We start from the raw sequence: 27,599 nt of genomic DNA, 5'->3' as shown, positions 1-27,599 counted from the left end.
ACTGAATGTACATTACCGTTCAAAACTTTGGGGACGGTAAGACTTTCTTTGTAATTGTTTGCAAAAAATTGATTTTTAAAAAAGACATTAAAAGTAATTTGTTACAAAAGATAATTGCTTTTTCTTTTTTTCTTTTAAACTTTCTATTCAAAAAATGAACATTTCCACAAAAATATCAAGCAGCACAACTGCTTTTAAAATTAATAATAATAGTAAGAAATGTTTCTTGAGCACCAAATCAGCATATTAGAATGATTTCTGAAGGATCATGTGACACTGAAGACTGGAGTAATGATGCTAAAAATTTGCAAACACAGGAATAAATTACATTTTAAAGTATATTAAAATAGAAAACACATCTATATAGTCTCCAACACACCTATATGAGAGTAGTACACAAACAGCAGCCCTGCGTAAACATGATTGTATGTGAGGTGAGGTCTTACCGTGGTCTGTGGTGAGTGAGAGCAGTCCTGGGCTGCTGATGCTCACAGACAGGTAGTCTGAGTTGGTGTGTTCTGTGTTACTTCCTCTCTCAGGTGTGCTTTGTCTGCGAGCCACTGGTACCGGCCCGTTATCAGAACCCGGGAACCTCCGCACTGTCTGGCAGCCTTCGATCAAAGTAAACTCGTCAGACACACTGCTCGACCGGGCCTGAGAGGGCTGATGGGAAAGAGAATTGCAAAAACAAATGGGAATTTAAAAAACATGCCAACTAATATAAATATAGCCATGTACGCTTATACACAAACTCATAGTTACCTTAGGAGGCAGAGGTGGCGGCACTCCCCGTTTAAGAGTCGAACTGAGAGGGGGAGATGAAACACAGAGAGAGTGACTTAGTTGCTCTTTGTTTGTGATTGAATATTAATTATTTGTATTTTCACAGCACATATTTTTCAATACTAGTTTAACAGAATATGTTGCTTTATAAACTCATGTGAGCAAGCCCAAGAAGAAAATAAACTCTTTAAGTCAATGTTTAATGATTAAAGGTGCCACACTTACAGATCAACGTCCTCAAAAGCATCTTCTAACGGAGCCAAATGCCCTCTTCAGAGACAGACAGAGAGAGAAACAGACAGAAAGGGCTATTAGTTCACAGTTGAAAAAAAAAAAAACTGTTCCAGGGAGCGATGAATCTGCAATTTTTGTGTGGTGTAATCAGGGCACAAAATTAACCTTTTGCCACACCTGCCAATGGTGGGTGGAAAATAAAAAATTTGGTTGCCAATGGAAAACGTATCACCCATAAATAAAGAAAAGATTTACACCACGCATTCATTTTCATTAATTATCTTTACTACTAAAAGCCCATTTTTATCTCATTTGGGCTCTTGGCGAGTGTTAATTTTAAACCCTGAATGGAAGTTTCTATGGATCTGTTAAATAACAGCTACACAAACCAATTCTTTACCGTATAAACAACTCCTCCTCAACGCTCTTCAGAAGACTCCTTCAGGAGAGGAGTGCACAAAGGGATAGAGGAAAGGAAAATGGGGAAAAGAAAGAAAACAACAGAACAGTGAAAGTAGAGGGAATGCAGGCAGAGCTCACGTGAGATGCTGCTGAAAGAAGGAAGTGCGTACAGAGATGACGCAGACAGTACAGGGAAGTGACTGCTGGAGGCACTTTCATGCAGACGGCAGTAGCAGGAATCGAATCGCTTCATAAAGTCATTCAGAGCACTTTTAATAGTTACCTGGAGGTGATGGGGCCCTCAGTAAATGGGCTCCAGGGGGAGGAGAAATCATTGTCTTTAGTGACATCCTGGGGGGAAAAAAAGAAACAAAGACATGTTTGTTAGAGACTCATTTAAATACATGTCAGTCAGGTTTCATTGGACACCTGACTTGTGCAAATAATCTACTCGTGCAGATTTCTGCATGGAACATGTTTGGTTTCAAGCGTATCAAAAAACGACACTAAGTTTACTGAAGCGCAGGGTTATTCTGGAGTGTCTGTATGTATGTATATATAGTTCATGTATACATTTAAATATATACACACACACGCACCACTTTTAAAAGTTTGGGGTCGGTTTTTATTGGTTTTGAAAAAGGTCTCTTTTTTTCCAGGATGTTTTGATAAAGGGAAAATTAAAATAACAGTATTTATCTGAAATAGTAAATACATTTACAATGTTACAAAATATTTCTGTCTCTTTTGATAAATTAAATGCATTCTAGCTGAATAAAAGTATGAACTTCTTTCACTTGAAAAAATAAAACAAAATATCTTACTGACCCAAACTTTCAAACAGTAGTGTATATTAAAGGGGTGGTATAATGACCCTTTTTACAATATGTAAAATAAGTCTCTGTTGTCCCCAAAGTGTGTATGTGAAGTTTTAGCTCAAAATACCCCACAGATAATTTTTTTAAGCATGTTAAAGTTGTCCCTTTTTGAGGGTCAGTAAAAACAAGTTGTTTCATGTGTGTCCCTTTAAATGCAAATGAGCTGCTGCTCCCGGCTAGTAGTGGGAAGTTCGGATCATTTTACTGACTTGGATCTTTGAATCTCGTTCATCAAAATGAACAAATCTTTTTTCGATTCATTTCGTTAATTTCAGCAGAATGTATTTAAAATAGCCAAATTCCCCAAACACATCAAATTGATCAAGTTGATCGCATTTAGAATAAGAAAAAAATTGCAATGCAAGGAAAAGGCCAAATTATGACAAACGGAAACAATTAATTAATTTATCTGGGTCTTCAGGCTATGCAGTCTTTCGTTTATCCCGTGACATATCCCCATAAACTGAGCTTTGCAGTTAGTTTACCTCACCTCCCGATTTTAATCGTTCGTTCATCCCGTGACATCCTCATAAACTGAGCTATGCTGTCAGTGTCTATGGTACCGGATACAGAATTGATTAGTTCATGTTTCGAGTCTATCGACTTCGGGTCCGAGTCGTTCGTTCATCACGTGACAGTCCCATTGGCTGAAGCTATGCAGTCGGTACCGGATACAGAATTGATTAGTTTATTTCTCGAGTCTTCGGGTTCGATGTCACGTAACTGCATGTTGTTATTAGGCTATATATAGGTATTTTTATCAAAGTGATTTTCCCTATCATAGATAAAGTTTAAAGCATTACCAACTCTTTAGTACCACATTCATACGGAAAAAACCCATCATGACAGAAATGTAAAAAAATATATAAATTGAAAGAAATAAAATAGCTATAATTTGAGACCAAAACCGCAGCATGTAACTGTTAAAAAAAAACGGACTACGCGTTTTTTTATGAGAAAGTTTGGGAATTATTAACTCATTTATGTGTCCAGTACCCATCACTACTCCCGGCACAGAGGGCGGAGCTTCAAGTGCTTGTGTGTGTGTGTGTGTAAGAAGCTCCGATTACCTCGCAGACAAGCACTAAAATGTAAGAAACTGTTCTGCATTTTATGTTTAAACTGGAGTCGGACAATGATGGAGAGACTCAAGAAGAAGTGACGTAGAATGCAACATGACATTTCTGAATGGTTAGTTCATGAATTTATGTTGCTGATGTGGAGTTAAAGGAGAACTCCGGGCAATTTTTAAGCTAATCTCGATCGTTACACCTTTGTGAGTACTGTCTATAGAAAAAAAACCAAACCGAATCGGTGCTTGCAACACGGAGCTGTTCCCGCAAATGCCCAGAGCTCCCACTCAGCTAAAACGGCAGTTATGGGGGCATGAACAAAAAGAGTGTCTTTGTACCTCTTAACAGACACAAAATGCAATTGAAATGTCTGTCCAACGTGAACAGGGGCCTTACATGTGAACAAGATGCGTTTAGCAACTTAGCCATTGTTTAAATTCACCTAAATAGTGTTTTAGACGGCAAGCTGTAGTCTCACGCTGAAGTCCCGTGGGAACTCATTTGTAGCCGGAAAAGGTAAACAGTGTCCACGTGGGAGGAGCGCGAAGAGGATGATCGGAGTTGCACCAGTGACAACAGATTCACGCGCTGTAAATTGCAAAAGACTTCGTTCGGACTTCGGAGTGGCTACAGAAAAAAGACTGACACCGGACCCATGCGAAAACAAGGATACATATCGGAAGGACAGTACATGTAGTCACGCAATGCTGACGTTGTTAACATTAACAATTTAAGAACAAGGTATAATTTGCACGGTTTTGCCTGATATGATCATTTATAAGCGATTGTTAGATTTAATCAGCGCGATTTACTGCAATGTCAGAACCAGAACAAAGGTGGATGTTTCTTACTAGTTCAGATGACATTTTCCGGTGAAAATTCTTATGTTGATCATACCACCAAAAAGAATAATCTGTGATTCTGAATGCCAGTATCGACACCGGCGCGGTGACTGACAGCTACACACTCTCCTCAAACACTGTGTTCATCCGCGCTGTGCCGTGTCGAGGGTGTTGAAGTACAACTCACGTAAAGTTGATAATTCCGCGAATTACTGCAATTGCAGATTTCAAACAGAGATGGCGACAAAGAGGAAAAACGCCGGACTGCAGCTTTAAGACTAAAGTTAGAAAAGTGAAATCATAATTAACCACCCCTTTAACCTCTTAACCTGCAAGGCCATTTGCCATTGCATGTTTAAAACAATAATATCTTAGTAAAAACCTAAAGTAATATTGCCAAACTATATATCATTTGAAAGCTTAAAATCTCTAGTTTTCATATTTGGTGGCTGTTATCTAAAATAAATTACAGAGGAGCAGTAATTTATCAATTTGCAACAAGAATATTTCACATTCATTAGGAGTATTTAGGCCTTTATTTTGAAATAACAATAAACACGAAAAATCATGAAAGATTGGTAGAAACCTCAGTTTGTTTTCATGCCATGAGTTCAAAAGATAACACCAATTCCATTTTATGAGAAAAAAAGGTCTGAAAATGTTTTAAATATAAAGAAAAATGTATGGATTCTCGATTTCTGATTGGCTGCGAGCTATAACGCTATAACGTAGTCTTTTTATGCATTTATTAGAGGTTGAATTCAAATCAAATACTGCCAAACCACCCATACTACTTCTGAATAGGATGTCTACTTCATAAATTGTATGAAAATTATGGAAATACATGGTTCAGATCACTCAAAACATATATGAAAATGGAGGCGCCCTTATATGGGCAGTAATGGAGTCTAGTGAAAAAGTTGGGTACTGCGCCCAAATAAAATCTTACTGAAAGCTAATTTTTTTAGATATCAACCTAAAATTTGGAATACAACTTGTTCAGATTCTTGTCTTTAATTTTCTTGCAGTTTTAGAGTAAAATATATTTTGTAATATATATATTTTATATAAAATATTAATAATTATATTTTTACATTACACCATTTCATAAACTCAAACTTATATAACTTTTTCTGTTTCATTTTTTATCATTTCTAGACTTCTACAATAATCTGGAAAATGTCTTCTTTAAAACAAGACCAGCCATAGGTCTATATTCCAAAGCATTCCTGAATTACAACCATTTAAGTTTGGATGGTGATTTTTATGTCTATGCAAAAAAAAGGGGGGTGCCAGTTAACAGGTTAATATTAGTAATGTGTGGACAATATGATATTTCTCTCACCATCTCAGCACTCGCTTCAGTCTCTTTCCTTAGGGGAGGCTCAAACTGAAGCTTATCAACTGAAATACAGAGACAAGAGAAAAATCTTTAATGCATACTAGTGTATTTACCCAGCATGACACTGAGATGAAAAATGTCACCATAACTTATCCGCACTCATCTTTAACATTCTGTTCACAAGAGTTGCTTCACAAGGTTCGAGTTGAAGCCCTCACATGTAGTACCATGTCTCCACCACAGGGGGGCTCAAGGCTTGCAGTTCTATCTGAAGTTGAACTAAGCAGCTAAAACTCTCTTCAAGAACAGAGTAAGACCAAGAAAAGGCACTAATGATTGTGGTCTGTGGTCTCACGTTCACAAATAAAGGTTAACACATGTCGACTTCTGAGCAAGGACATGGTAGACTGTAATAAATATTGGCCATAACCCACATTCTAAACATAAAAGAAAACTTAGCATTTTTCTAGAATCTATAATTCTATTTAGGACAACCTCAGAGGGAGGTTAGTTTATCTTTTAAGGACAATAACATATTTGATCTTTTAGGACGATGACAATATTCTAAAATGAAATGTAAGATTTCTGTGTACAAAATAAGTTCTGTTATCAACTGGAATTGTTTATTGGTCTAAGGGAGATAGGATTTTTCAAGACATCGGGAAACTCAATCCTCATCATGATTGACAAACTCTCACGTACAGTTGATCTGTGATTGGGTTCTTTCAGCACGAGAGCTCCTGTTGTGGGACGAGCGGATGGTGTGGCGCTCTGCAAGCGGCTGCGAACCAGAGAAAGAAACGTGGTAAAAATATGTATACCACACACAATTGCTTGCACAAATTTACCATTTAAAGTCATGCGCACACACACTCATACACTGAAACGCTCACATATTTACGCACATAAACTCTCACACACCAACATACATTTTCAGACATAGGGTGAATTGCACCAATAAGGATAACATTTAGTTGAAATCTAATCAAGGATTTGTTGAACTGGGTTTTTATTTTAAATCCAACTTAATTTTAAACACAGATTAACAAATCAGGGATTAGAATTCGATCCTGGGATTAAAACCTCCATTTACGATTAACATGATGCTTGTAAATGAACAGCAACAATGTTAAGACTCCATTTCCTCCTTTATTGACCACTAGAAACTCTCTCTCTGACATAAGTAGTTTTTGCCGATAAAGGAAATAAACTTGTAAAATGTCAGCTGTCTTTATAAACTGCTATGCAGAGAGACAGTTAGAATAAAGGGTTGATCAAGTAGGTAGTGAAAACATCGCGGCAGTGCGTATAGGTTTCATAAGCTTGGAAATATATTTATAGTATCAATTATTGGAGTAATATGGCAGCATAACTTATGACAAAACAACCGAGATAAGAAAAAACAACTGGCATTCACAGAGTGACTTAGTCTCAAAATCGTTTATAGCAAATCAAACCAGTGACTAAATGGAAAACTTCACATTGTTTCTCTTAGTAGGATGAAAATAATCTGTTGTTTAAACTGTGATTAAATTATATATAGAAAGCGATCAAAGAACGCTCCCTTTACAATCGCAGGAGCTGTCAATCAAACAGTGCAAGTTTATCAGTGACTGAGTTCTGGACTCTCGCCAAAACTCCCGTTATAATCAACAAATCACGTATTTACATCGTGTATGCACTGTTAGTTATGATGAAGGCATTCGTGAGTGTAGAAATCGAGTAGTAATGACGAGATCACTGCATTCATGTGCTCAACATGTCTGTGATCGGCTACAATGCTCATCGCTGCAACCACGATATAAATATAAAGATATAGATCTAAATATAAAGGTATAATCAATACTTTTCACGATTAGTTAACCTTGAGAGTTGTAATAGTAAAAATGTGCTAAAAGTTTTTGAGAGATTTCCACATCATACTAGCTATTTCAAATGCAGTGGCCGTTTACACTGAAGTCTCATACAGACACGCCCCTTTAAACAGAGCGTTCAAATCAGAGGATACAATCAGGGAAGGAAAAATGCCTTTATTTCTAAATCATGACCATTTTTTATGTAGAAATCATACTAACATTATAAGTTCACCCCAGGAAACATTAAAAAACGACAAAACAGTGCAGTTCATGACCCCTTTAAAGTTATGGAGCAACAGGATTAAACTTAATCTATCTTAAATATAAATTGAATCCAGGATCAAAATAATGGTTTAAATGTAAACCTGCTTATTTTTAAAGTTTGGTGCAACAGAATTATTAGATAAACCTTGATTTAATCTAGATTTAAGCTTAATCCTTATTGGAGCAACCCACTCATAGAAACTAACTCGCCATCTTTCTCTCTCATAGACGCACAAGTCATGTGTTTTACCTCCAAGTCATCTTCATCTCCCTGGATGAAGTGAGACTGATGATTATCCGGGTTGTTCATCTTATCGAGTAGCTCTAAAGCTAACCGTCGAGTCAACCCTGTCTGAGCCACAAATAAGTGCTGCACACAAACACACAGACAACGTAGTGAGCGGCTGCTTGTGATGTGGCCTCTGTAATATTCATATTCAGTAATAATTCTATTTCAAATAAATGCTGTTCTTCTGAACTTTCTATTCATCAAAGAATCCTGAAAAAAAAAATCAGTTCACACAAAATATATTAAGCAGTACAACTATTTTCAACATTGATAATAACGAGAAATGTTTCTTGAGCCCAAAATCAGCATTTTAGAATGATTTCTGAAGGATCATGTGACACTGAAAACTGGAGTAATGATGCTGAAAATTCAGTTTTGAATTCACAGGATACATACAAAATATATTAAAACAAAAAAACTGTTATTTTGTAGTAATATCATTGTATTTTTAATCAAATGAATGGAGCTTTGTTGAGCATAAGAGATTTTTTAAGATATAGAGGTCAGTGGACAGTTCTCTATATGATATGTGACAGAGTTTATTGCTGTGTGTGGAGATTCAGAGGAAATCTTTACCGAAAGCAGCTTCTCAGCTGATGGTCTCTTCTTCGGATTTTTAGTGAGAGAAATTTTAACAAAATTATGGAAGGCTGTAGACCTGTGGAAAAGCAAGACAGAAACGTAAAGAGATGATTTATGATTTGAATTGTAAAAGTCACCGTTCAGAATACAAACTCTATTTTTCTGTATTGCTCAAATACGCAAACACGAGCATAAAACAGGCCAGAGAGACTCACCATTTGGTCTTGTCCTTTAACTTGGGTGGCTGAAAGTTGCTTTTAGACATCAGAAATAAAGCCCTGCACATACACACAAAAAGTGAGATAAAAAGAGATCAAACAAAGATAAAAAAAATTGCATAATAATGTGAGGATGTGGTGGTAGTTTAATGGTTAATTATCTTGGCTCTAAACATTTTTTGTGTATAATTAAGTTATTGAGATTCACAATAACTCTGAGGCCCGGAGCAAATGCCTTGGTTAAAAACATGTCTGCACATTGGCAACAAGTGTGTGTGTGTGTGTGTGTGTGTGTGTGTGTGTGTGTATACCTCATGGGATGGAGGTCAAACATGGGTGGCTGTAGTTCTGCCAGTTCAATGGATGTGATTCCAACAGCCCAGATATCACACAGATGATTATAACCCCCATTCTTCTCCACTGCCGCCACCTCTGGAGCCATCCTACACACACAAACACAGAGCAGACAAGACATTAAAGGTGCAGTAAGCTATTTTTGAATATCTTTGTTGAAAAGTGGATTGGACCGAGCAACAAAACACTTGTAGCCAATCAGCTGTAAGGGACGTATAGGAGAGAGAGCTCAGTGCACAAGACAGACATTAGCAGAACGACTAAAGAAAGTACAAAAGAGAAAAAGGCCAGGGGAATATATCTTTAAAAAGAATGGCTACGTTCAGGCAAGAGGTAGTTTTATGATGTTGCTTTATTTCTTTACTTCTTACTCACAACAATGATTTTGCTGTTTCACAGAACTAAGATATGCTTTCTTTTGCTTTAATGCACTCGTGTGTCATCTTCGCTTGTTTGTTCATTTGCATTATTATTATTATAAGCCTGGAACGTCTAAACCACCTCCACCGCCCGTTTCAACCATCGGCCCCCGTGTCTGAAAAGTGAGAACTACTAATATACGTTTTTTTGGCTCCTCTTTTAGTGATCGCTATGACCCCTTAATCTTGTCACATTTGTGATATATTAGTCAGCCTACTTGGATTATCGTGTCTGTAGGGAGCTGTTCATGAAAACGGTGTCTGTTTTATGGGATGGAAGGGATGACTTTGCCATCGAAGGAGTTGAGGAACTACATAACAATTAGACATTCGGCCTGAATTATCTTAGTAGCACAAATTGCTTTCACTTATTGATGACATCATACCCTCGGGCAGCAGCCACAGCAGATTCCACCATAGTTGTTGCTAGAGGGCTGCATTGGGATTGAGTCCCGCCGGGTCCCGCGGGACCCAACGCAAATCTCGCGGTAGCGGGCGGTTTGAACTTTGCTGCGGGCGGGAATGGGCGGACAAATAAAACCCCTGCGGGATCGGGAGGTTGCCTAACGACATGATGGAGATGTCAATGATGTGGAAAAGAACCTTAAACGAGGTATTTACAGCACAAAACCTGAGCAAGGCAAGTCTGACATTTACTATTCATCTTCCTGATCAGTGCGTCAGAATACATGCAGGCCAGGGAAACGAAACCAACAACCCCATGAATCTCTTTAATAATAGCAATACAAATACGCGCTTTTTTTTCCTGCGGGACGGGAGAAGACACAAAGTCAATGCATCTCTATTATTGTGCGGGAATAAATTCTCCGAGTTTTGCGGGTGCGGGCGGGAGTGGACATGCATATTGTGGGAGCGGGCGGGAGTGTAACACATACGTTGCGGGAGCGGGCGGTAATGGTCAGAAATTCGGCGGGCGCGGGCGGGAGCGGGATGAAGAAAACAGTCCCGCGCAGGACTCTAGTTGTTGCCTGTGTTACATAGCATGTACGGGAATGTGGGTGCAGAGGCATCAAGATAGGGGTGTTTTTCATTTTGGGTAGGGGCATGTTTGTTTTGGTGATTTTTGGTGACAACAGTGTTTACCAGAAATCGCTTCCTGCACCTTTTAAATACACTACCGTTCAAAAGTTTGGGGTCAGTAATATATATATATATATTTTTTTTTTTAAAGAAATTAATACTTTTATTCAGCAAGGACACATTAAACTGTTTAAAAGTGACAGTAAAGACATTTATAATGTTACAATGTTGATAATAAATAAGAAATGTTTCTTAACCAAATCGGCATATTAGAATGATTTCTAATATGCCATCAGCTAAATGAATAAATGTTAAATGTAAATGATTTCTGAAAGATCATGTGGCACATGAATTTTTCATGTGGCACTAGTTTAACTGATGAATCTCCATGACTTTTCCAGCCGCTTGTGATTACTTAAAGGATTTTAAACTCAAGCATCAGATTCACTAATGAATCATTTAGACCAATTTGTGAACTAGTTTGACTAATTTACTGAACAGAGCTGACTAGCTTTACTCTACACAACAGTAATAGCAAGGCTATGAAATTGTTTAGATATGAACAAATGTCTGTGACTTTGAGATTTTAACTTTTTAAAATTATTTTTCCAGGCCTTAAAAACAATTTTACACCTGCCTTATATTTCCAGGTTTTCTATGTGTGAGGGGAATCTGTGTTTCTAACATTAAGGTGAACATAACGGCTGGTTCTGCCTGTGTGCTCAGTTCCCAAACATCACCGTGAACTGAAATAGACTGTATTCCTCTTTTTATCTGTTTTTCATTAGGAAAAGACACAAAGTTGCAAAACGGTTCCGTTCATTGAAACTTGTAGAGCTACATTCTTGTCTTGTAAGCTGTAACTCACGTGCACTCAGTGTGTCTATCCTCGTCCATCCGCCTGTGTTGGCACAAGTTGCCCACACCAGATTCCAAGAAAACCCAAGGGAGCCATTCTATCCTAAATGAGGCATTTATTGCCACGTTTCATAGTCTTTTGGAAGACTTTCAATGTTTTATCATTTCACTGTCTGAAGTTACTGCATCTAAATATGCTCTGCTGTTCTTTCCATTTTACATTCTGGATTATGAGACTCTACCCTTGTTTTCTGCACTGTTGAAAATACAAGGCCGTAGATGTTTATTATGATGCCGTTTCATTTTTTAATATCCTTTCCAGACTTTTTAAATGTACTTTCAAATGTAGCTTCATCACAAATCATAGACAGACGGAATGGGGCTTACCAGTAAGGCGTCCCAATAAAGGATTTCCTTTTTGCCATGGTGGCTGTTATTTTAGCGGCGACTCCAAAGTCCGCTGCAAAAAGGGGAGAACTTTGTTTAGTCAAATTCAGTAACACACAACCACACACAGCAATTTTATTGTGAATCTCTCACCTAATTTGACATCTCCATTGTCTGTGAGCAGAATATTCGCCCCCTATTGCGCAATGAGCTTAGAGTTATTAACAAGCTGGGGAAAATATGTAATGTGAAACAGGAAGAACACCAAAAAGATACATTGATTATAACGCTGTATTACCTTGATGTCTCTGTGCATCTTTCCTTTGGAGTGCAGATAACCCAGACCCTAAACACATACACACAATTGAATCATCTCAAGATGTTTAAAGGATTAATTTATTAAAACAGAGTCTCTACAGCATGAAGGCCAGTTCACACCAAGAACGATAATTATATTAGTGTCCACACTAGTGGACATAGTTCTGTTTATTCTAAGTGTGCGCTTCTGTTATTTCTTCTGCCGCTTTAAATGCTTCAGCTCTTTAAAGCAGGATGGATTCTGATTGGCTGTAAAAAAATATATCGTTCATCAGCAGGGAAAAAATCGTTCTAAAAGTGATTTTAACAATATTGTTGCTCTGTGCCGTTGTGGTGTGGACTCTGCTATTGTTTTATATATATATATTTTTTTTTTTAACTATATCTTTTATGTTATCGTTATAGTTATCGTCCTTGGTGTGAACAGGCCTTTAGACCATGTGAGTGTTTGAAGGCTCTTACCTGTAATGTCTCTCTGCAGACATAGGCGATCTGAAGCTCAGAGAGTGGACCTGTAACTGCACATGTACACAAACACACACATGTTCAGTGGTGTCATACAGGATAGAAATAGAGGGTGTCAATTCAACATGGAGATTTTTAAACACACAACCATTTTACCATGATAAATGTCTTGTAAGGATCCTCCACCACAGTATTCCATACAAATCCACAATTTTTCACGGCTAAAGAGAGACAGAGAGATATCTTTACAAAACGTATATATATATTTAAACTCAAATGTGAGGCATTTAAATAAAAAATACATAATAATTTAGGCATCTAAAATAAATCCATTTATAGAAAAATCTAGTTATCCATTGTTACCAGAGGTAACTGCCAAAGTAAGCCACAATGTTGTGATGGGTGCATTCCTTCACCATAAAAATCTCCTGCTGGATGATTGAGAAATCATCACCTAAAAAAGAGCGAGAGAGAGAGCGAGAGAGAGCGAGAGAGAGAGAGAGAGAGAGAGAGAGAGAGAGAGAGAGAGAGAGAGAGAGAGAGAGAGAGAGAGAGAGAGAGAGAGAGAGAGAGAGAGAGAGAGAGAGAGAGAGAGAGAGAGAGAGAGAGTGAATGTTATTGATCAATCAAGAATCAGTAGATGACAGCTGTAGAAATTAAACTGTGAAAAGAAAGACGGAACGGTTGGATCAGATATGGAGAGCAGATGGCTGGGTGTTCAGTGCTGAAAGTGATTATTATGAACTCGTTAGTTTGCATACTTCTCAGTGGGTTTTTGTGATTTAGTTACCCATTCAAACAGAACCTCCTCATTTAGAACTCATTCACTCGTAGTCTATGTTCACACTGCGAGCCTTAGCGCTCAGTTCCGATTTATTGAGACCCGATTTTTTTTGTATAGCTGTTCACATTGTTGTTTTAAATGTGGCCAAAATCAGATTCCAGTGCGAACAGATCATCATGGTCCTGGACTGACCCGCATGCGCAAAGAACTATAAAGAAAATCATACAGAAAATTTTGAAAAAAGTGACTAATTGCTGTATTTAAAATACACACAATCCATACATCCACATTTTATTCTAAAATCCCAAGTCAAATAATTAGATGCATCATGACGTGGCCTCTGGCCTATTAAAGAAGAATGAAGAAGACGTTATCAGCCAAACTCACACACCTCTTCCCTTCACAACCTGCTTTGTTAAAGCAGTGAATCACACACCTGTATGTTTTAAACAGTTTTCATTTATCGTGTGACTCAATGACCACGCATCTTCACCTGAAGCACATGATCTGTTTATGACTAAATGGCTTCAGTACAGTGAATACCGCATAGTTTCCTGCAGGTGGCGCTGTCTCCTTTACATAAGCATTGGTCGTCACTGTGATGCTCTCAGAATCTCTTGAGCTGTTCACGACAGCTGAAAATATCATCACTCACAAAACTCACGCAAAAATTATAGACAAAACAAAAAGAGAAAGAGAATATTAATATGACAGCAGCCTCCCCTAGAATATACAAGGTAAAAATATTTTTTTAAATAGATGCCTTTCAACATGTTGTATGACCTCAAACCAGTGATGGATGTTAACTGACTGTAACCACTTCTCTATTCTGCTGCAGACCTTTCAATTGGAAACTTGCACACAAAACACAACCACCTCTGTTTCACACGACTCCTCCATGATGAGATGCAGAAAGAAACGTAGCTGTCAGAACATTAAAGACTGGAAGGGACAACCATTTGGGGCAGTATGCACTTGAGTTTCAACAGTGTATGGTTTTATGTGACAAACAAGAAACAACACAGTTATGAAGTCAAGCCTACAAGCTCTGACCACTTCCTCTCCACTCAAGAAGACAAACAGGCCATGCCCAAGAGTGTGTGCATGTGAGATAATGTGAGACTGTGTGTAAAGGACAGCAGCAGGGCCTGAGGGTTTGTCTGTTGAAAGCTGAACTCAGACAGCTTCCTTTGAGCTTGATGCACTTCTCAATAAACAAGCTGTTAGCATTTAGTAAGTGTCAATTGTAATAAATCAAGCTACCAATGACTAAACTCGTCCCTTTGGCTACAATCACCCAGCTTCTCGATCTTTTGTATTTCCCACAAACACAGAACTAACAATTTGGGGGAGGATAAACCACTTCTGAGATTTTCACTGCAACTTCACATCATTATACAGCCATTTCGATTAAAGTTATAGAAATATCCTTGCATATCACAAATGCCCCGAATTTACACAGTAATAAGTTTTTTAAATGATTATTTCTTTCTGAAATTTTCATGGAATAGTTCACCCAAAAATGAAAATTATGTCATAATTTGATTTGGACCCCATTCACATTCTTCAAAATACACTACCGTTCAAAAGATTGGGGTTAGTAGGAGTTTTTAATGTTTTGAAAGAACTCTCTTATATAATCACCAAGGCTGCATTTCTTTGAACAAAAACACAGTAAAAACAGTAATATTGTGATATATAATTTAAAATGTAAATTATTCCTGAATTTTCAGCAGCCATTACTTAACATTACATTGTCACGTGATCCTTCAGAAATCATTTTAATAGCTGGTTTGGTGCTCAAAAACATTTGTTGTTGTTGTTGAAAACTTAATATTTTTGTTGAAACTGTGAAAACATGAGTTTTTTTAAAGTTTCTTTTATGAATAGAACATTTTAATAAACAGCACTTATTGGAAATAAATTGTTTGCAAGTCCTTACTGTCACTTTTGATTAACTTAATACATTTTTTTAAATAAAAAGTGTTAATTTCTTCAACAAAAATAAAAGAAAGAAAAAGTCTAACCCCAAACTTTTGAATGCGAATGTGTATTCTTATAGTGCATCTCCGTGGACTATAATTACAGCATAATATGTGAGGTTTGTCTTCAAGGGAAGGGAGACGATTCTAAACCCATGTAGAGTTTTGTGGTTTCCAAACAATTTGTTTGTCACCAAATTGTTTTTATAATTGTCTTTCACCCCAAAGCTATCAGACTGCGAAATAAATTTATTAGGAAGGATTTAACTAAATTCTAACTTTTGGTGTAACAATGTAAAATTATTTAGGTACAAACCGACTTCTGTGAAAAAGCCTCACTTATCTTGAGACATTCATACGCAACTATAACGTCACTGATCAAATCTCCTTAAATTCTCTGTCAACAAATTGTTATCTGGTATTAGAAATTTGTATCAACTATCCAATATATTATAACTTGTGTAAAACAGATCAGAGAGAATCCAGAAGAATAGTCCAAAATGTTTTGAGAACCAAACACATGATCTCAATCTACAGCAAAATAATTAGCCAGCTGCTTGTGATAAATTTAGAAATGAATGGATCATCAAATGGATCCCAAATTAAACATCCACCATAGGGGAAACCATAACTTCATCTTATTCACAATTATTCATGCTCTGCATATTTAACATTTCCACAAACCAAACTATGACAAAAACCACCCATCCGCTCTCAGCAGTGGAAAGAGATCCCAGACTTCCACAGTAAAAAAAATGCCCTCTTGACAGATATCCCACTTGTTAGAAATGGTTGCTACGATGTGATTGGATCCTTTCTATGGGGTGGGGTGTAAACAAGCCAATGAGCAAGCAAAGAAATCTGTCCTCTACATCAACAACAAGTGTCTTAGTTGTGAAGTTTTGTCCTTTCCTGCAGCAGCGTAACAGTGTGGCTACTGCAAAAAAAAGTTGTGAATTCAGTCAGCTTTTCAGTTCTCCATTAGATGCCATTTGTGGTCATGCAAAACTCTACACAAACACACACAGATTCACACAAAAACTCCAGCTGATGGGCTTCTTTTAGATGTGACTAACATCCGATAACAAGGCACACGCACACAAGAACTCACACCTGCTTTCCAGGTGGATATCAGATTTGCCTTTTTTACATGCACTTTGTCCAGATGTTAAAGCAACACCATGTGATTTTTCCTCAGCGGTCGCCCTACAGGTTGGAAGCAGAATTGTCCATTACTGCTGTCGTAAATAATTTAGCCTTCCGCAGCCGACTGTCGCACGCGCACGCTCGCTGTTTATCCAGCACTGGCTTTGGAATCAACAATGGCAGACATCCCAACCTGCAAGAAGTCATTTCAGGGAGGTATATCTTGGTGACTGGATTGTTGACGGGGGCATGCGGCTGGTGGCGGGTTGACTAGCTTTCGTGAGGCACACTCGCAAGGTCTCTCGCTCTCTCTCTCTCTGCCGTGCTCGCGCTATGTATGTTATGCGCGCAGTATGTTCTGTCTCGCATGCGCGCTCTAGATTCCGGCAGATCTGAACTAATTTGCGGGCATCAGGGAGACGCATGAGACTCCCGGGAGACTTGGGATGTCTGCAATGGCCACAGACAATTTGAGGAAGTGGTGGGGGAAGTGACGTATGCCGTAAAGCAGTCGAATTTTGTAGTTCTTTTTGTGCACGGGTTCCTACCCGAAACCCGAAGTTACATAGTGCCAGTAAAAGCGATACAGACCACGTCAGGCTATGGCAGACGTGTCATTTAACTTATTTTAAGTCGATGTACCATCACAAGAGACTTGGAAATATATTATGAAGGTTGAAAAACTACATAGTGTTACTTTAACCCAGTGGTTCTCAACCTCTCCTGCAGGGACCCCCTGACACACCATGTTTCTGTTTTAACCCTGAAATGGCACACCTGATTCAATTAATTGAAGGCTTAATGAGTAGTTGACTAATTGATCAATTAACTAATTCCTACTTCCTACTCTAATAATGACTCATTAAGCCTTTAATTAATTGAATCAGGTGTGCCATTTCAGGGTTAAAACAGAAACATGGTGTGTCAGGGGGTCCCTGCAGGAGAGGTTGAGAACCACTGCTTTAACCAATCTAGACAAGTTGCTAGCAAATCTTAACACCTTCAGTTGTATGATTTCACACGACACTGAATCACTAACAGAGATCATTCAAAAAGAATCTGATAACAATCCTCAGCATCATGCGATCTGACACTGACACTATCTAAGTGACAAATGCTCACACGTCATTTAGTAAACACTTGGTACGGTACTATAAAAGGACAGTCGGCCTCTATTGCTACAGACGTGTTGGAAATGGTTACGTCAGAATTCAAGCAACCAGAAAGCATCCAAGGACACTTGTGAAACAATAACTTCATTCTCTATCCACCTAATTTAGCAATGCAGAAGTAAGCTATTTTCTGTGAATGTGCGAGAGTTTCGATTCATTAACCACTATGTAACTAGAAGAATAACAAAGTACAGTAAATGGTAAAACGATTAGTCTGTTTATGAACACGATACAAAATATCCTTTCATACAGCTAAAATAACTGGAAGCAGATGACACCGGAAGCCTCAGACGTTCAAGAAATGGCCACGCCTCCTCTTACTTAAAAAATAAGGTAGATAAAAGCCTGTCAATCCCAACCAATTAAACTGTGGGAAAAATATTGAACTGATTGTTAGGTGTAAGTGGTAAGAAATGCCAATGATTCTTTTTTTTATACCAAGCATTATGTTATTCTCCTTAGGGGTCTGAAAATGGAACATGAAGGGAATTATTACAGCTCATTCAGTCATACTGGCATAGGGATTATTGGAAAAGGATTATTTGTAGCACAACTTTGATTTGAAATTATTTGTTTCAGCCTTTTAAGTGGAATTTCCCCAAACCGGAAGTGCCTCCCATAATCTAAAACACATTAGGCTCGTAAGGAAAATAGGTGGATAAGCGCTTATTACAAACTTGGAGAGATGATTGCCGCAAGTTGTTCCCAATACACGGTATAAGCATTCCAAACTCAAAGCACAGACAGAAATGAGGTTGTATGGAGCAGCATTTCCTGCAAACCGAGATGCTCTGAGACGCTGAAAACACCAGATCATGTGTAAATGCACACAGTGCCACACCTCAAGTTCATTCTGAAACATGGACCGCCAAACACACTAAGCCATTTCGCGATTGTAGTCATATGATCAATCTTGGAGTCTCACCCTCTATTAATAGGTATGACGTCAAGACTCAATATAATAAACACCCAATATATAGAACTGAATTAAAGGTGCAGTGTGTAACATTTTTGAGTATTTATTAACAGAAATGCAATATAAAATCCATAACTATGTGTTCAGTGGTGTATAAAGAACTTACTTAATAAACCGTAATGTTTTTATTACCTTAGAATGAGGCATTTATATCTACATAGGCGCGGGAATCCCCTTCTATGAAGGTCGCCATATTGTGACGTCATGTGCGCGTTTCGTCACTACCTTGAAAGAGAAGCCGCAGGAAGCTAGAAGAAGCTAGTCATAAACACCGTGAGTAGTGATTTTTCCCTTGTCAGTGGTGTAAATATGTAGTTGGATTGTTTCATGTAACTTAATTCTTCTCCCTCGCTGTGTTATGGCTTTGCTATGTGGGGATAAATGTGCTGGTTAAGTTCGTGAGACAGCTGATTAGTAGGCTACTCTTGTCATTGACCGTAAAACAGTTACAGGAATCACCAACCCGTCGATCTTGGAAGCATTTTAAGTCGATCGAGTTTCCAAAATCGGAGAAAAAAAGCCTATTGTGTGTAGTAAGTGGTGTCTAGGGGATGCGGAGGCGCGCGCGCTGTTACAATCATGTCATTTTTGCCGCACGCACCTTTGGGCTCATGCGGACGCGTCGAGTTTAAAGGCTTAACGCTTTAACCAGCTCAGCCACAGTAACAGCTCATATTAGCCAGCTAAACTTTTACTACCCTGTTAGAAAAAATATATAGTTGCATAGTTTCATGTGGTTCTTCTCCCTCGCTGTATTATGGGTGTGCTATGTGGGGAGAATGTGCTGGTTACGTTCGTGAGACAATCAGCTGATTACTATTATTATATTGTGTATTAAAACCCTTGATCCTCACCTGAAACTTTATCCATGATGTGGTTTATAATGGACTGTGGTACAGAAACTTGGTTTACGCTGGCTATTCTCTGCTGTCTCAGACGACGATGTTTGTCCCGTTTTAGCCACCGTAGCTTCTTCGAAAGGGAGGGGTGAGCAGTGGGCTGAGCCCTTAGTGTAAACTCGCAACCGAACCGCTAGATGTCGCTAAAAATCACACACTGGACCTTTGACATATTCTGACTCTACCCATTGTTAGACCACTTTTTTTTTACTATGTTTATTTCTTTCACCAGGCTCTTAATGATTTAAATAATCTTTTGGGATATTTAATGTCAAACAAAGCCATAAGAGCATGAGAACAGAACAGCTTTTACACAAGCAGGCTTCCAGACTGCGACCAGATGGTCACATTTAGCGACCTTTTTTCCTGCGGTTCAAGATCAATCGACAAACTAAACGAATGTGAAATGAAACCGCGCTACTCGTTTGAGCTGCATTGCGCGAACCGTTTATCAGCTCGGGACAATAATTAGACAGCTCGAGCTGCAGGTTTACTTGCGGGTTGATCTCGAGCATGCAACACCGTTATTACACAGTGCTGGGAGATCCAGTGAGAACGCTTTTGAATTCGCTGCAGAATTAATAACATCACTGCGAGATTAGTGAAGAAGAAGTGTTCAATTTCAATGCACAATTCTGTTATAAACCATAGATATCAGATCAAACAGCACTGATGTGGAAACCAGGAGAAACATTGCGCCATGAAAGATTTTCAATCAACAAATCACCAATATTCACAATGGATTTAATGTAGCGACACTAACTATAACCATGGGATTGTGGCAGAAATAGTTGAATGTTTTTTTTTACACTATTCATTTTAGGGTCAGTACAACCTTTTAAGCGTGAAATTCATGCACTTTTCAAAGTGCATGATTTGTCAAACTAAAACTTAGTTAATTTTATCTACGTATCAATTCAAGCTCAGTGCTTTACTGTCAAATTTCCAATAATCAAATATGCAATATTATTAGTAAACTGCACTTATTAATGCAAAACAATAGTAGTTTTATGATTAAATTAACTTTATGATTAAAAATCCCCCCAGCGCTACCAAATCAGGGCTAGCGCCACCATCTGTAGAGCTTAGTGGCACTAGTGCTACTGCTCTGAAATGTTAGTCCTGACAAGGATAAAAAACTGACAGCTTTGTCTATAATTCAATAATGTCTGCAAAAAATGCTGCAACTTGCAATTACAGAATTATGTACATTATTAACTAATTGAGACTGCATGTGAGATGCAACCAAAGACACATTTTGAGCAAGGCAAAACCCTGCATAACTCTTCATAGTTGTTTAAAATAGCAGGACAGGTCTCTGCTGAGAGGTGCCATGATCCGCCTAGTGCTAGGCGCTATGATCAAAAATCTGTATCACGTTTCTTTTTAAGATTCTGGAGGTTTATAGTTTAGGCTTATTTTACAAGAATATACAAACATTGTAATGTCAAATACAAATTTACTTAAAATAGTGGTAATCGAATCAATTTATACAACTAACAACAACGTATAGTAGTTATTCTTTTAAAATGTAATCAAATTAAAATGTTATAATTCCTTTATTATTGGCAAGTTAACTGTTTATATGTGTGATATTCCTAAAAAAAGTTAATAAAATGTATTATTGTTATTATTGTTACTTTAATAAGTGCAATAGTAATATATTTCTTTCAACATTTCTTCAAGTTAGACCAAACTTTTATTTTTGGTTGGTTGTAATTCAAAACTGAGTTTCTGTACATTTTAATAAACTGTATTATTATAACTTGAAAAAGTACACTTCTGTGCAATAGTAATATGTTATTTAGTGCTGTCAAATGATTAAAATATTTAATCGCGATTAATCGCATTAATGTCATAGTTAACTCGTGATTAATCGCAATTAATCGCACATTTTTATCTATTCTAAATGTCTCTTGATTTCTTTTTGTCCCATTATTTATTCTCATTTTAATGCTCTTATCAACATGGAAAAGACGCATCAGCTGTGTGTGTGTGTGTGTGTGTGTGTGCTTGGCCATCATCAAGTGGTATTTCAGACTGGACGTGCTGCGATGATGATAGCTCAGTTCACAACGACAAAACACACAGATCACTTTGGTCTTGTCAATGGAACTATTTGGCAACTTTTTAAAAGTAAACTTTCCATTCAGAATCTTATTGGCATCCATTTCGGCGTCTCGCGCTCGTCATCCACTCAAAACGTAACGTTAACCAACTATTTGGCCGACTCGCAAGCCTTAACAAGTGTGTGCGGTGCCTGTTGTTTTGTTTCCGGTCTAGCTAGATCCGCTTGCGCTTTGGTCGACGAAGCAACAAAACGTCCTTGCGTGTTGCAAGTGCAAGTGCAAGCCGCGTCCTGTTGCAAAAGCATGTGAAAAAAAACCTACAAAGTTTGCTAGGCCAAAAAGACCATTAATCGCGCGATAATTTTTACGCCGTTAAAATAGGTTTGCGTTAACGCCGTTAATAACGCGTTTAACTGACAGCCCTAATATTTTTGGTATAATTTCAAGTTAAACCAAACTTTTATTTTGACAGGTTGTCGTGAAGACCTTAGTTTCTGTGTGTAATACTGTGTATATGATATGACGATAGTTTTATCAAATTAAATGGTGAAATGATTGTGAAGCGACTCTCAGAGCAGATCTGGGGGGTATTCCAGAAAGAAAGGTGAACATGCCGTCACATATACCCTGAACTCTCAATTGATTAACCCACACCTTGCCTACTCTAGGTAAGCATGTTCCAAAACGACGGTCTGGGGTAAGTTCAGTCAAACCGGAAGTATGAAACTCAGAGGTAACGGTGACCACACAAAGACTTCTCGATTCCAAGAACACAAAGAACAGACTTGCTTTCTCGTGGAGACAGATCTTGTCAGACTACCTTGAAAGAACAAACTCAGGACACGAGAACATAGAAGACATCCTAACATCACAAAACAAATTTCATAACCTATTAAACCATTTCCTATATATTATTATAGACATTAATTTCATATTTTATTTTACAACTACTTTGTTTTAATGCCGATTTACATTCTTATGGATTCTGTGATTCCGTTCACGTTTTCTGCATTGTGGAAATCATAGTGCTGTACAAACATGATATTTGCCAGTTAAATGTGTGGGTTATTTATTGTGTTATAAAAGTTACCATTAGTAAGAAGTGTATGCCGTTAATAGAGGTCGAGATCCCATCTCAATACACTACATAGGGCTCTTCGTGGCCATTGAATAGATGCAGCAAATGTTTCAGCTACGCACCGGTATGGTAATATTTGAAAAATGCATATCGTACAACATCCACCAACATTCATGTACATCAGTCTAAACGATCATTAATTTGTTCTTTCATGCTGCTCTGGTAAGAACAAAACAGGATGTGTCATGTGAGCTTCACCGCAGACTTCACACCACACCTCCTAGAGCACAACAGAATGGCTTCATACTCACCAGGCTCAAGTTTGATGATCTTCACTGCTGCAAGTTCTCCAGTGGAGATGTTTCGAGCCTGCAGAATACAAACACAAGGAGGGCAGAATGATTAAAAAAGAAAGAAAGAGCGAGAATAGTTTCCGATTCAAATAAACACTGGAATGTGCATGTGTAAGTGAGAGCCGTGTCTCTGGTGGAAACCGCCTCATCGTTTCCAAATGGAAGTAGGTCGACAGCCATCGAAACACATGAGCATACACAGAAAAGAGACTTGAGGGTTATCCATTTGTTACCTGTTTTTAAACAACTAACTTTAGAGTTCCCACACTTTTTGGCCAGTAAATTCCCATACCTTTTCCACAAATGTTTTATGATTATTAGATATGGATTTAAAAAAACAGTTTTATAGAGGTAGATAGCACTCACAAAACGCAGACATTTTTAGATTTTATGCATTTCCATGCCTTCTCCAGAAAACACAATTTCCAAAATTCCCAGACATATACAGGTTTCCTTTCACAGTGTAACTTGCCATAATCTGCAGGTGTCATTTAACAGTGCATAAAAAGTGTTTATCTTAGGACTGAGCAAGATAAACGGGTACAATAAACAAGTATGATTGTGTGTGTGGGTATGTGTGAGACAACAAGACACGTCCACATCTGAGAGAGAAAATCAAGTGTTTGGGAGGAAGTTACATGTGTGTTTGTTTCACTGAGGATCAGGTCACATGAACCACCAATTCTTGTCAATACCATTCATTGATAACAACACACAACTAAGTAAATGCTTTGTACTATCTTTACTGTACTGTAAAACACAGTAGCACCATGGCAGCTTCAAAACAGTTATTTGAACCAGATAACTCTAATAACATTTTTATTACCAAGTAGGCCAGATAACGGCACCCATAGCTCTAAACCAGTATGTATACTCTGTAAGCTCAAGTATGTAAGCTGCTATTCCCATTTTGTCAGGACAATCTGTTGTTTTTGGATCACAACTTGTAAGTATGTCTTATTATTTGTAGTTGTGTTTTGTATTAACAGTTCCAATGATAGCTACGATGTAAACGAAGGGCAAAGCTTTGTCTCCGCTAGCCTGCTAACTAACATTACAGTATTGATGTAGTGTTTACTTTAGCTTTTGTAAGACTGTTCACCGCCCCGTAAGAAAATTAACCATGATTTTGTGATCGATTACGGTTTGTATTACCATGGTTTTCCGACAAATATATTTAAATGGTGGATAACATTGCATCTATAAGAAAATTACAAAAAAAACATACCACTGTGAAACGTCTGTGAAATCCGCGCTTCAATCATGTAAAATATGTGAAAAATAATGCGTTTTTTGAACAATCAAGCATGAAAACATATTCTAGTGCACCCCAAAAACAAAACCAAGACTTCGTAAAAGGGCATAATAGCACCCCTTTAAAACAATTTCATTCTGTAAACTATATACTGTAACCCATTATGAAGCAGAATACAATTCCTAAACTAGTTTGTGGCCACTAAACCAGCCCTGGGGCATTTTGATCTGTCAACCAGGGTTTAACATTATGCTGAATATTTGCGATGATTAAATTAAATTAAATTAAATTAAGATTATTAAAATAAAAAATATTGTAAACAAAAATTAATTATTTTAATTCAAACTTTTCATTTGAAAAAAAAAATCAATTCAAAACATTTTTTCATGATTTAATAAAAACACACTGCTGTGAAAATTTCTGAAATTAGTATGTTTTTCTTAAATTTTGTTTATTTTCCCCTAAATTCAGTTTTCTGTCTTAATGGTTTAATTAATTTTTTATTAAAAAAGCATGTCTAATCAGTTGAATTCATAAAACTTTTTAAAATGTTCATTTAAAATATTTCAAATTAACAATTTTGGTGTACCTAAATAAGATTTTTTTTTTTTTTTAGCAAAAGGTAGTGTGGAAAATTGTCTTGGTGATTTTTAAACTGTATTTTATTATTTATTTACTGCATTCTATCATTTTTAGTAAAACTGTCTGTTTGGTCAAAATTATGTCTCCGCTGTTTTAAAAGAATAACTAACATTTTACTTCCCTGCCAAATCCCTCATGAGAAAAAAAAGTCCGTAGACCCTATTTGTAGACCATATGAAAAATGTCCTTAATTTAGCACACACTGGAAGAGGTGTTAGTGAGGCCAGCAGGGGGCGCTCACCCTGTGGTCTGTGTGGGTCCTAACGCCCCAGTATAGTGACGGGGACACTATACTGTCAAAGAGCACCGTCCTTTGGATGAGACGTTAAACCGAGGCCCTGACTCTCTGTGGTCATTAAAAATCCCATGGCACTTCTCGTAAAGAGTAGGGGTGTAACCCTGGTGTCCTGGCCACATTCCACCCATTGGCCCCTGCCAATCATGGCCTCCTAATAATCCCCATCCACTGAATTGGCTCTATCACTCTCTCTCCTCTCCACCTATAGCTGGTGTGTGGTGAGCGTACTGGCGCCGTTGTACTGTGGCTGCCGTCGCATCATCCAAGTGGATGCTGCACACTGGTGCTGGTTGAGGAGAGAACCCCTGATATGATTGTAAAGCGCTTTGGGTGTACAGTAGTACATATGAAAGCGCTATATAAATGCCTCATTCATTCATTCATTAATGTAGTCGGTCGGATCAATGCTAGACCCTCAGATCACATAACCAGCAGACACTCACCAAGCCAGGAAGTGTGCTCAGCAATCAATAACAGTAAATGTAATATGCAGACACACACACACTCCTGCACTCTGCTGAATGAATGGAAACTACAACAATTCACCAGATTTTCAAGCACTTCCAGACCGCTGGCTACATCCAAATTCCTGGGGGACAATGTGTGTGTTTAGTCTCCAAATAAACAAATTAAACACTCATGTTGCACACAGACTCAAGCCAAATGCAAGTTAATAAATCTTTGATCAAAGTTTCCATGAGATCAAGTATGATTTATCATCATTAAACCTCCTGAGTATAATTTAGAGTTCAACTCAAGAGATCCCAAATGCCTTTTCCATTTCCAATACTTATTTCTACTACATTTTCTGCAAGTCCCAAAAATGAATTCAGCTTATAGCCAGAATAAACCAAGAACTAGATTTTTGCATTTTCTGAAGAGTGCCAGGGTGTTGCCATGCAATTGCTAAAGTGTTCTTGGTGGCCTGGGTCATAAACCATGTGAAAAAATCATATGTATGATTGCTTAGAAAAGCAATAGCACACATCATCTCAACATACTGCACAATTTGAGGTATCATACATGATGACTATAGCACACACGGTGCTGGAAAAGTTATATGGTAAAGTTCAATAAAAAGGATTATTAATTTGTTCAAATCTGTTACTCGGGTATGAGCAATAATAATAATAATAAAAAGAGATGCTTGCCACTAAATTCATCACCTATTTAATTTCCTAATGTTTTTTTTATCTTGTTGTTTGTTTTTATATTTAAAAGAAACAGCACAGGAGTGTTCGCTAAGTCCATTTACATATTAACACTAATCAAAGTTCAAAACAAACCGCTCTTTTGTAGGAAACAAGCAACCCACACGTCACTAATATAGTCAGAAGCTTATTCTTCTCTCAGGCTGGGACATTTTCTGACCGTATATGGCCTTTTTTTCTCTTGAGGGATTTGGAAAAGCAGTAAATGAACCCATGGCAGGATAACGCAAAGTAATGAACGAGTCTCTTAACATTCAGAACTTTAAATCTATGCAGGATTCCACGTGTGGCATGATGGTGCAATAGTCAAACATTTCATGACTGTGACTTTGCCACACTTTAAGAGTTTGTGTCTTCCCAATCAGCTCAAAAATAACAATATTAACTAAATGCATACATTATTATTTTCTCTTGCTACTGCTTCATATCATTAGCCATCTGTATGCAAATGTTTGCCTAAAACGGGCCTAAGGCTGGACTCCAGACCCAACACGGAAATATTACAACCACAAGTATTTTTTTTTTTTTTTTAACTGGCTAAAACTGAAGGCAAATAACAACTAAATACATACACACACACAGTATATAATATATATATAATCAGGTTCCCATATCACTGTCTACAGCGAATACAGAGAATGGGAACTTGACGTCATCAACTTCCATAGCCGTTCTCATGGCCAGCATGGAAAAGGTGTGATTTTTCAGCTTTCCAGTGTGAAAGTGAAACTCAGTGAAGTAAACAACTTAACTAAAATGTGGCTTTATAATTTATATTTATAGATGTATATCATATATTATAGATATTTATTCACTCAAGTCAAGTCATTTATTTGTATGGCACTTTCTCCAATGCACATTGTTTTAAAGCAGTTTAACAGAAAGTCATACTGTTCTGTCTATAATGGCTTAGTTAATGCTTTAACATTGAGCAGGTTTAGTCCGATATGACAATATATAACGATGATACACCATTATGAGAACTAACCATATTGTAATTATTATTTTAGCAGTTATATAAGTGCCTCTTAGTGAACAAGACTGAATGAAAATACTGACATCAGAGTTACGGAGTAAAACTAAGATGGAATGGCAGTACTTACAACATTTCACATGGTTTGTGTTGAGA

At 37.6% G+C, this 27,599-nt stretch overlaps 1 protein-coding gene across 3 annotated transcripts in view; it reads right to left on the bottom strand.

The window, feature by feature from the left end:
* map4k5 (mitogen-activated protein kinase kinase kinase kinase 5) overlaps nucleotides 1-27,599 on the bottom strand; it is a 50,230-nt gene that overhangs the window by 20,793 nt on the left and 1,838 nt on the right. Inside the window, exons 3-20 of one of the 3 annotated variants that reach the window (XM_056254931.1) lie at nucleotides 23,023-23,080; nucleotides 12,969-13,059; nucleotides 12,762-12,826; nucleotides 12,603-12,658; nucleotides 12,121-12,168; nucleotides 11,976-12,018; nucleotides 11,823-11,895; nucleotides 9,075-9,206; nucleotides 8,761-8,823; nucleotides 8,540-8,621; nucleotides 7,925-8,044; nucleotides 6,257-6,335; nucleotides 5,558-5,616; nucleotides 1,703-1,770; nucleotides 1,418-1,456; nucleotides 1,009-1,053; nucleotides 763-805; nucleotides 447-663 (exon numbers count right to left, since the gene is read on the bottom strand). In XM_056254931.1, the coding sequence (XP_056110906.1) occupies nucleotides 447-663; nucleotides 763-805; nucleotides 1,009-1,053; nucleotides 1,418-1,456; nucleotides 1,703-1,770; nucleotides 5,558-5,616; nucleotides 6,257-6,335; nucleotides 7,925-8,044; nucleotides 8,540-8,621; nucleotides 8,761-8,823; nucleotides 9,075-9,206; nucleotides 11,823-11,895; nucleotides 11,976-12,018; nucleotides 12,121-12,168; nucleotides 12,603-12,658; nucleotides 12,762-12,826; nucleotides 12,969-13,059; nucleotides 23,023-23,080 (1,381 nt within the window). The remainder of the gene's footprint in view (nucleotides 1-446; nucleotides 664-762; nucleotides 806-1,008; nucleotides 1,054-1,417; nucleotides 1,457-1,702; nucleotides 1,771-5,557; nucleotides 5,617-6,256; nucleotides 6,336-7,924; nucleotides 8,045-8,539; nucleotides 8,622-8,760; nucleotides 8,824-9,074; nucleotides 9,207-11,822; nucleotides 11,896-11,975; nucleotides 12,019-12,120; nucleotides 12,169-12,602; nucleotides 12,659-12,761; nucleotides 12,827-12,968; nucleotides 13,060-23,022; nucleotides 23,081-27,599) is intronic. The other 2 variants (XM_056254929.1, XM_056254930.1) reach the window with 2 other exon arrangements.

This window comes from Rhinichthys klamathensis, unplaced genomic scaffold (assembly GCF_029890125.1).
Source record: "Rhinichthys klamathensis goyatoka isolate OS25496 unplaced genomic scaffold, OSU_Roscu_1.1 h1tg000115l_1, whole genome shotgun sequence".
Classification (NCBI taxonomy): domain Eukaryota; kingdom Metazoa; phylum Chordata; class Actinopteri; order Cypriniformes; family Leuciscidae; genus Rhinichthys; species Rhinichthys klamathensis.
The sequence above is the reverse complement of the archived record's forward strand: the minus strand, read 5'-3'. Positions and strand labels throughout refer to the sequence as shown.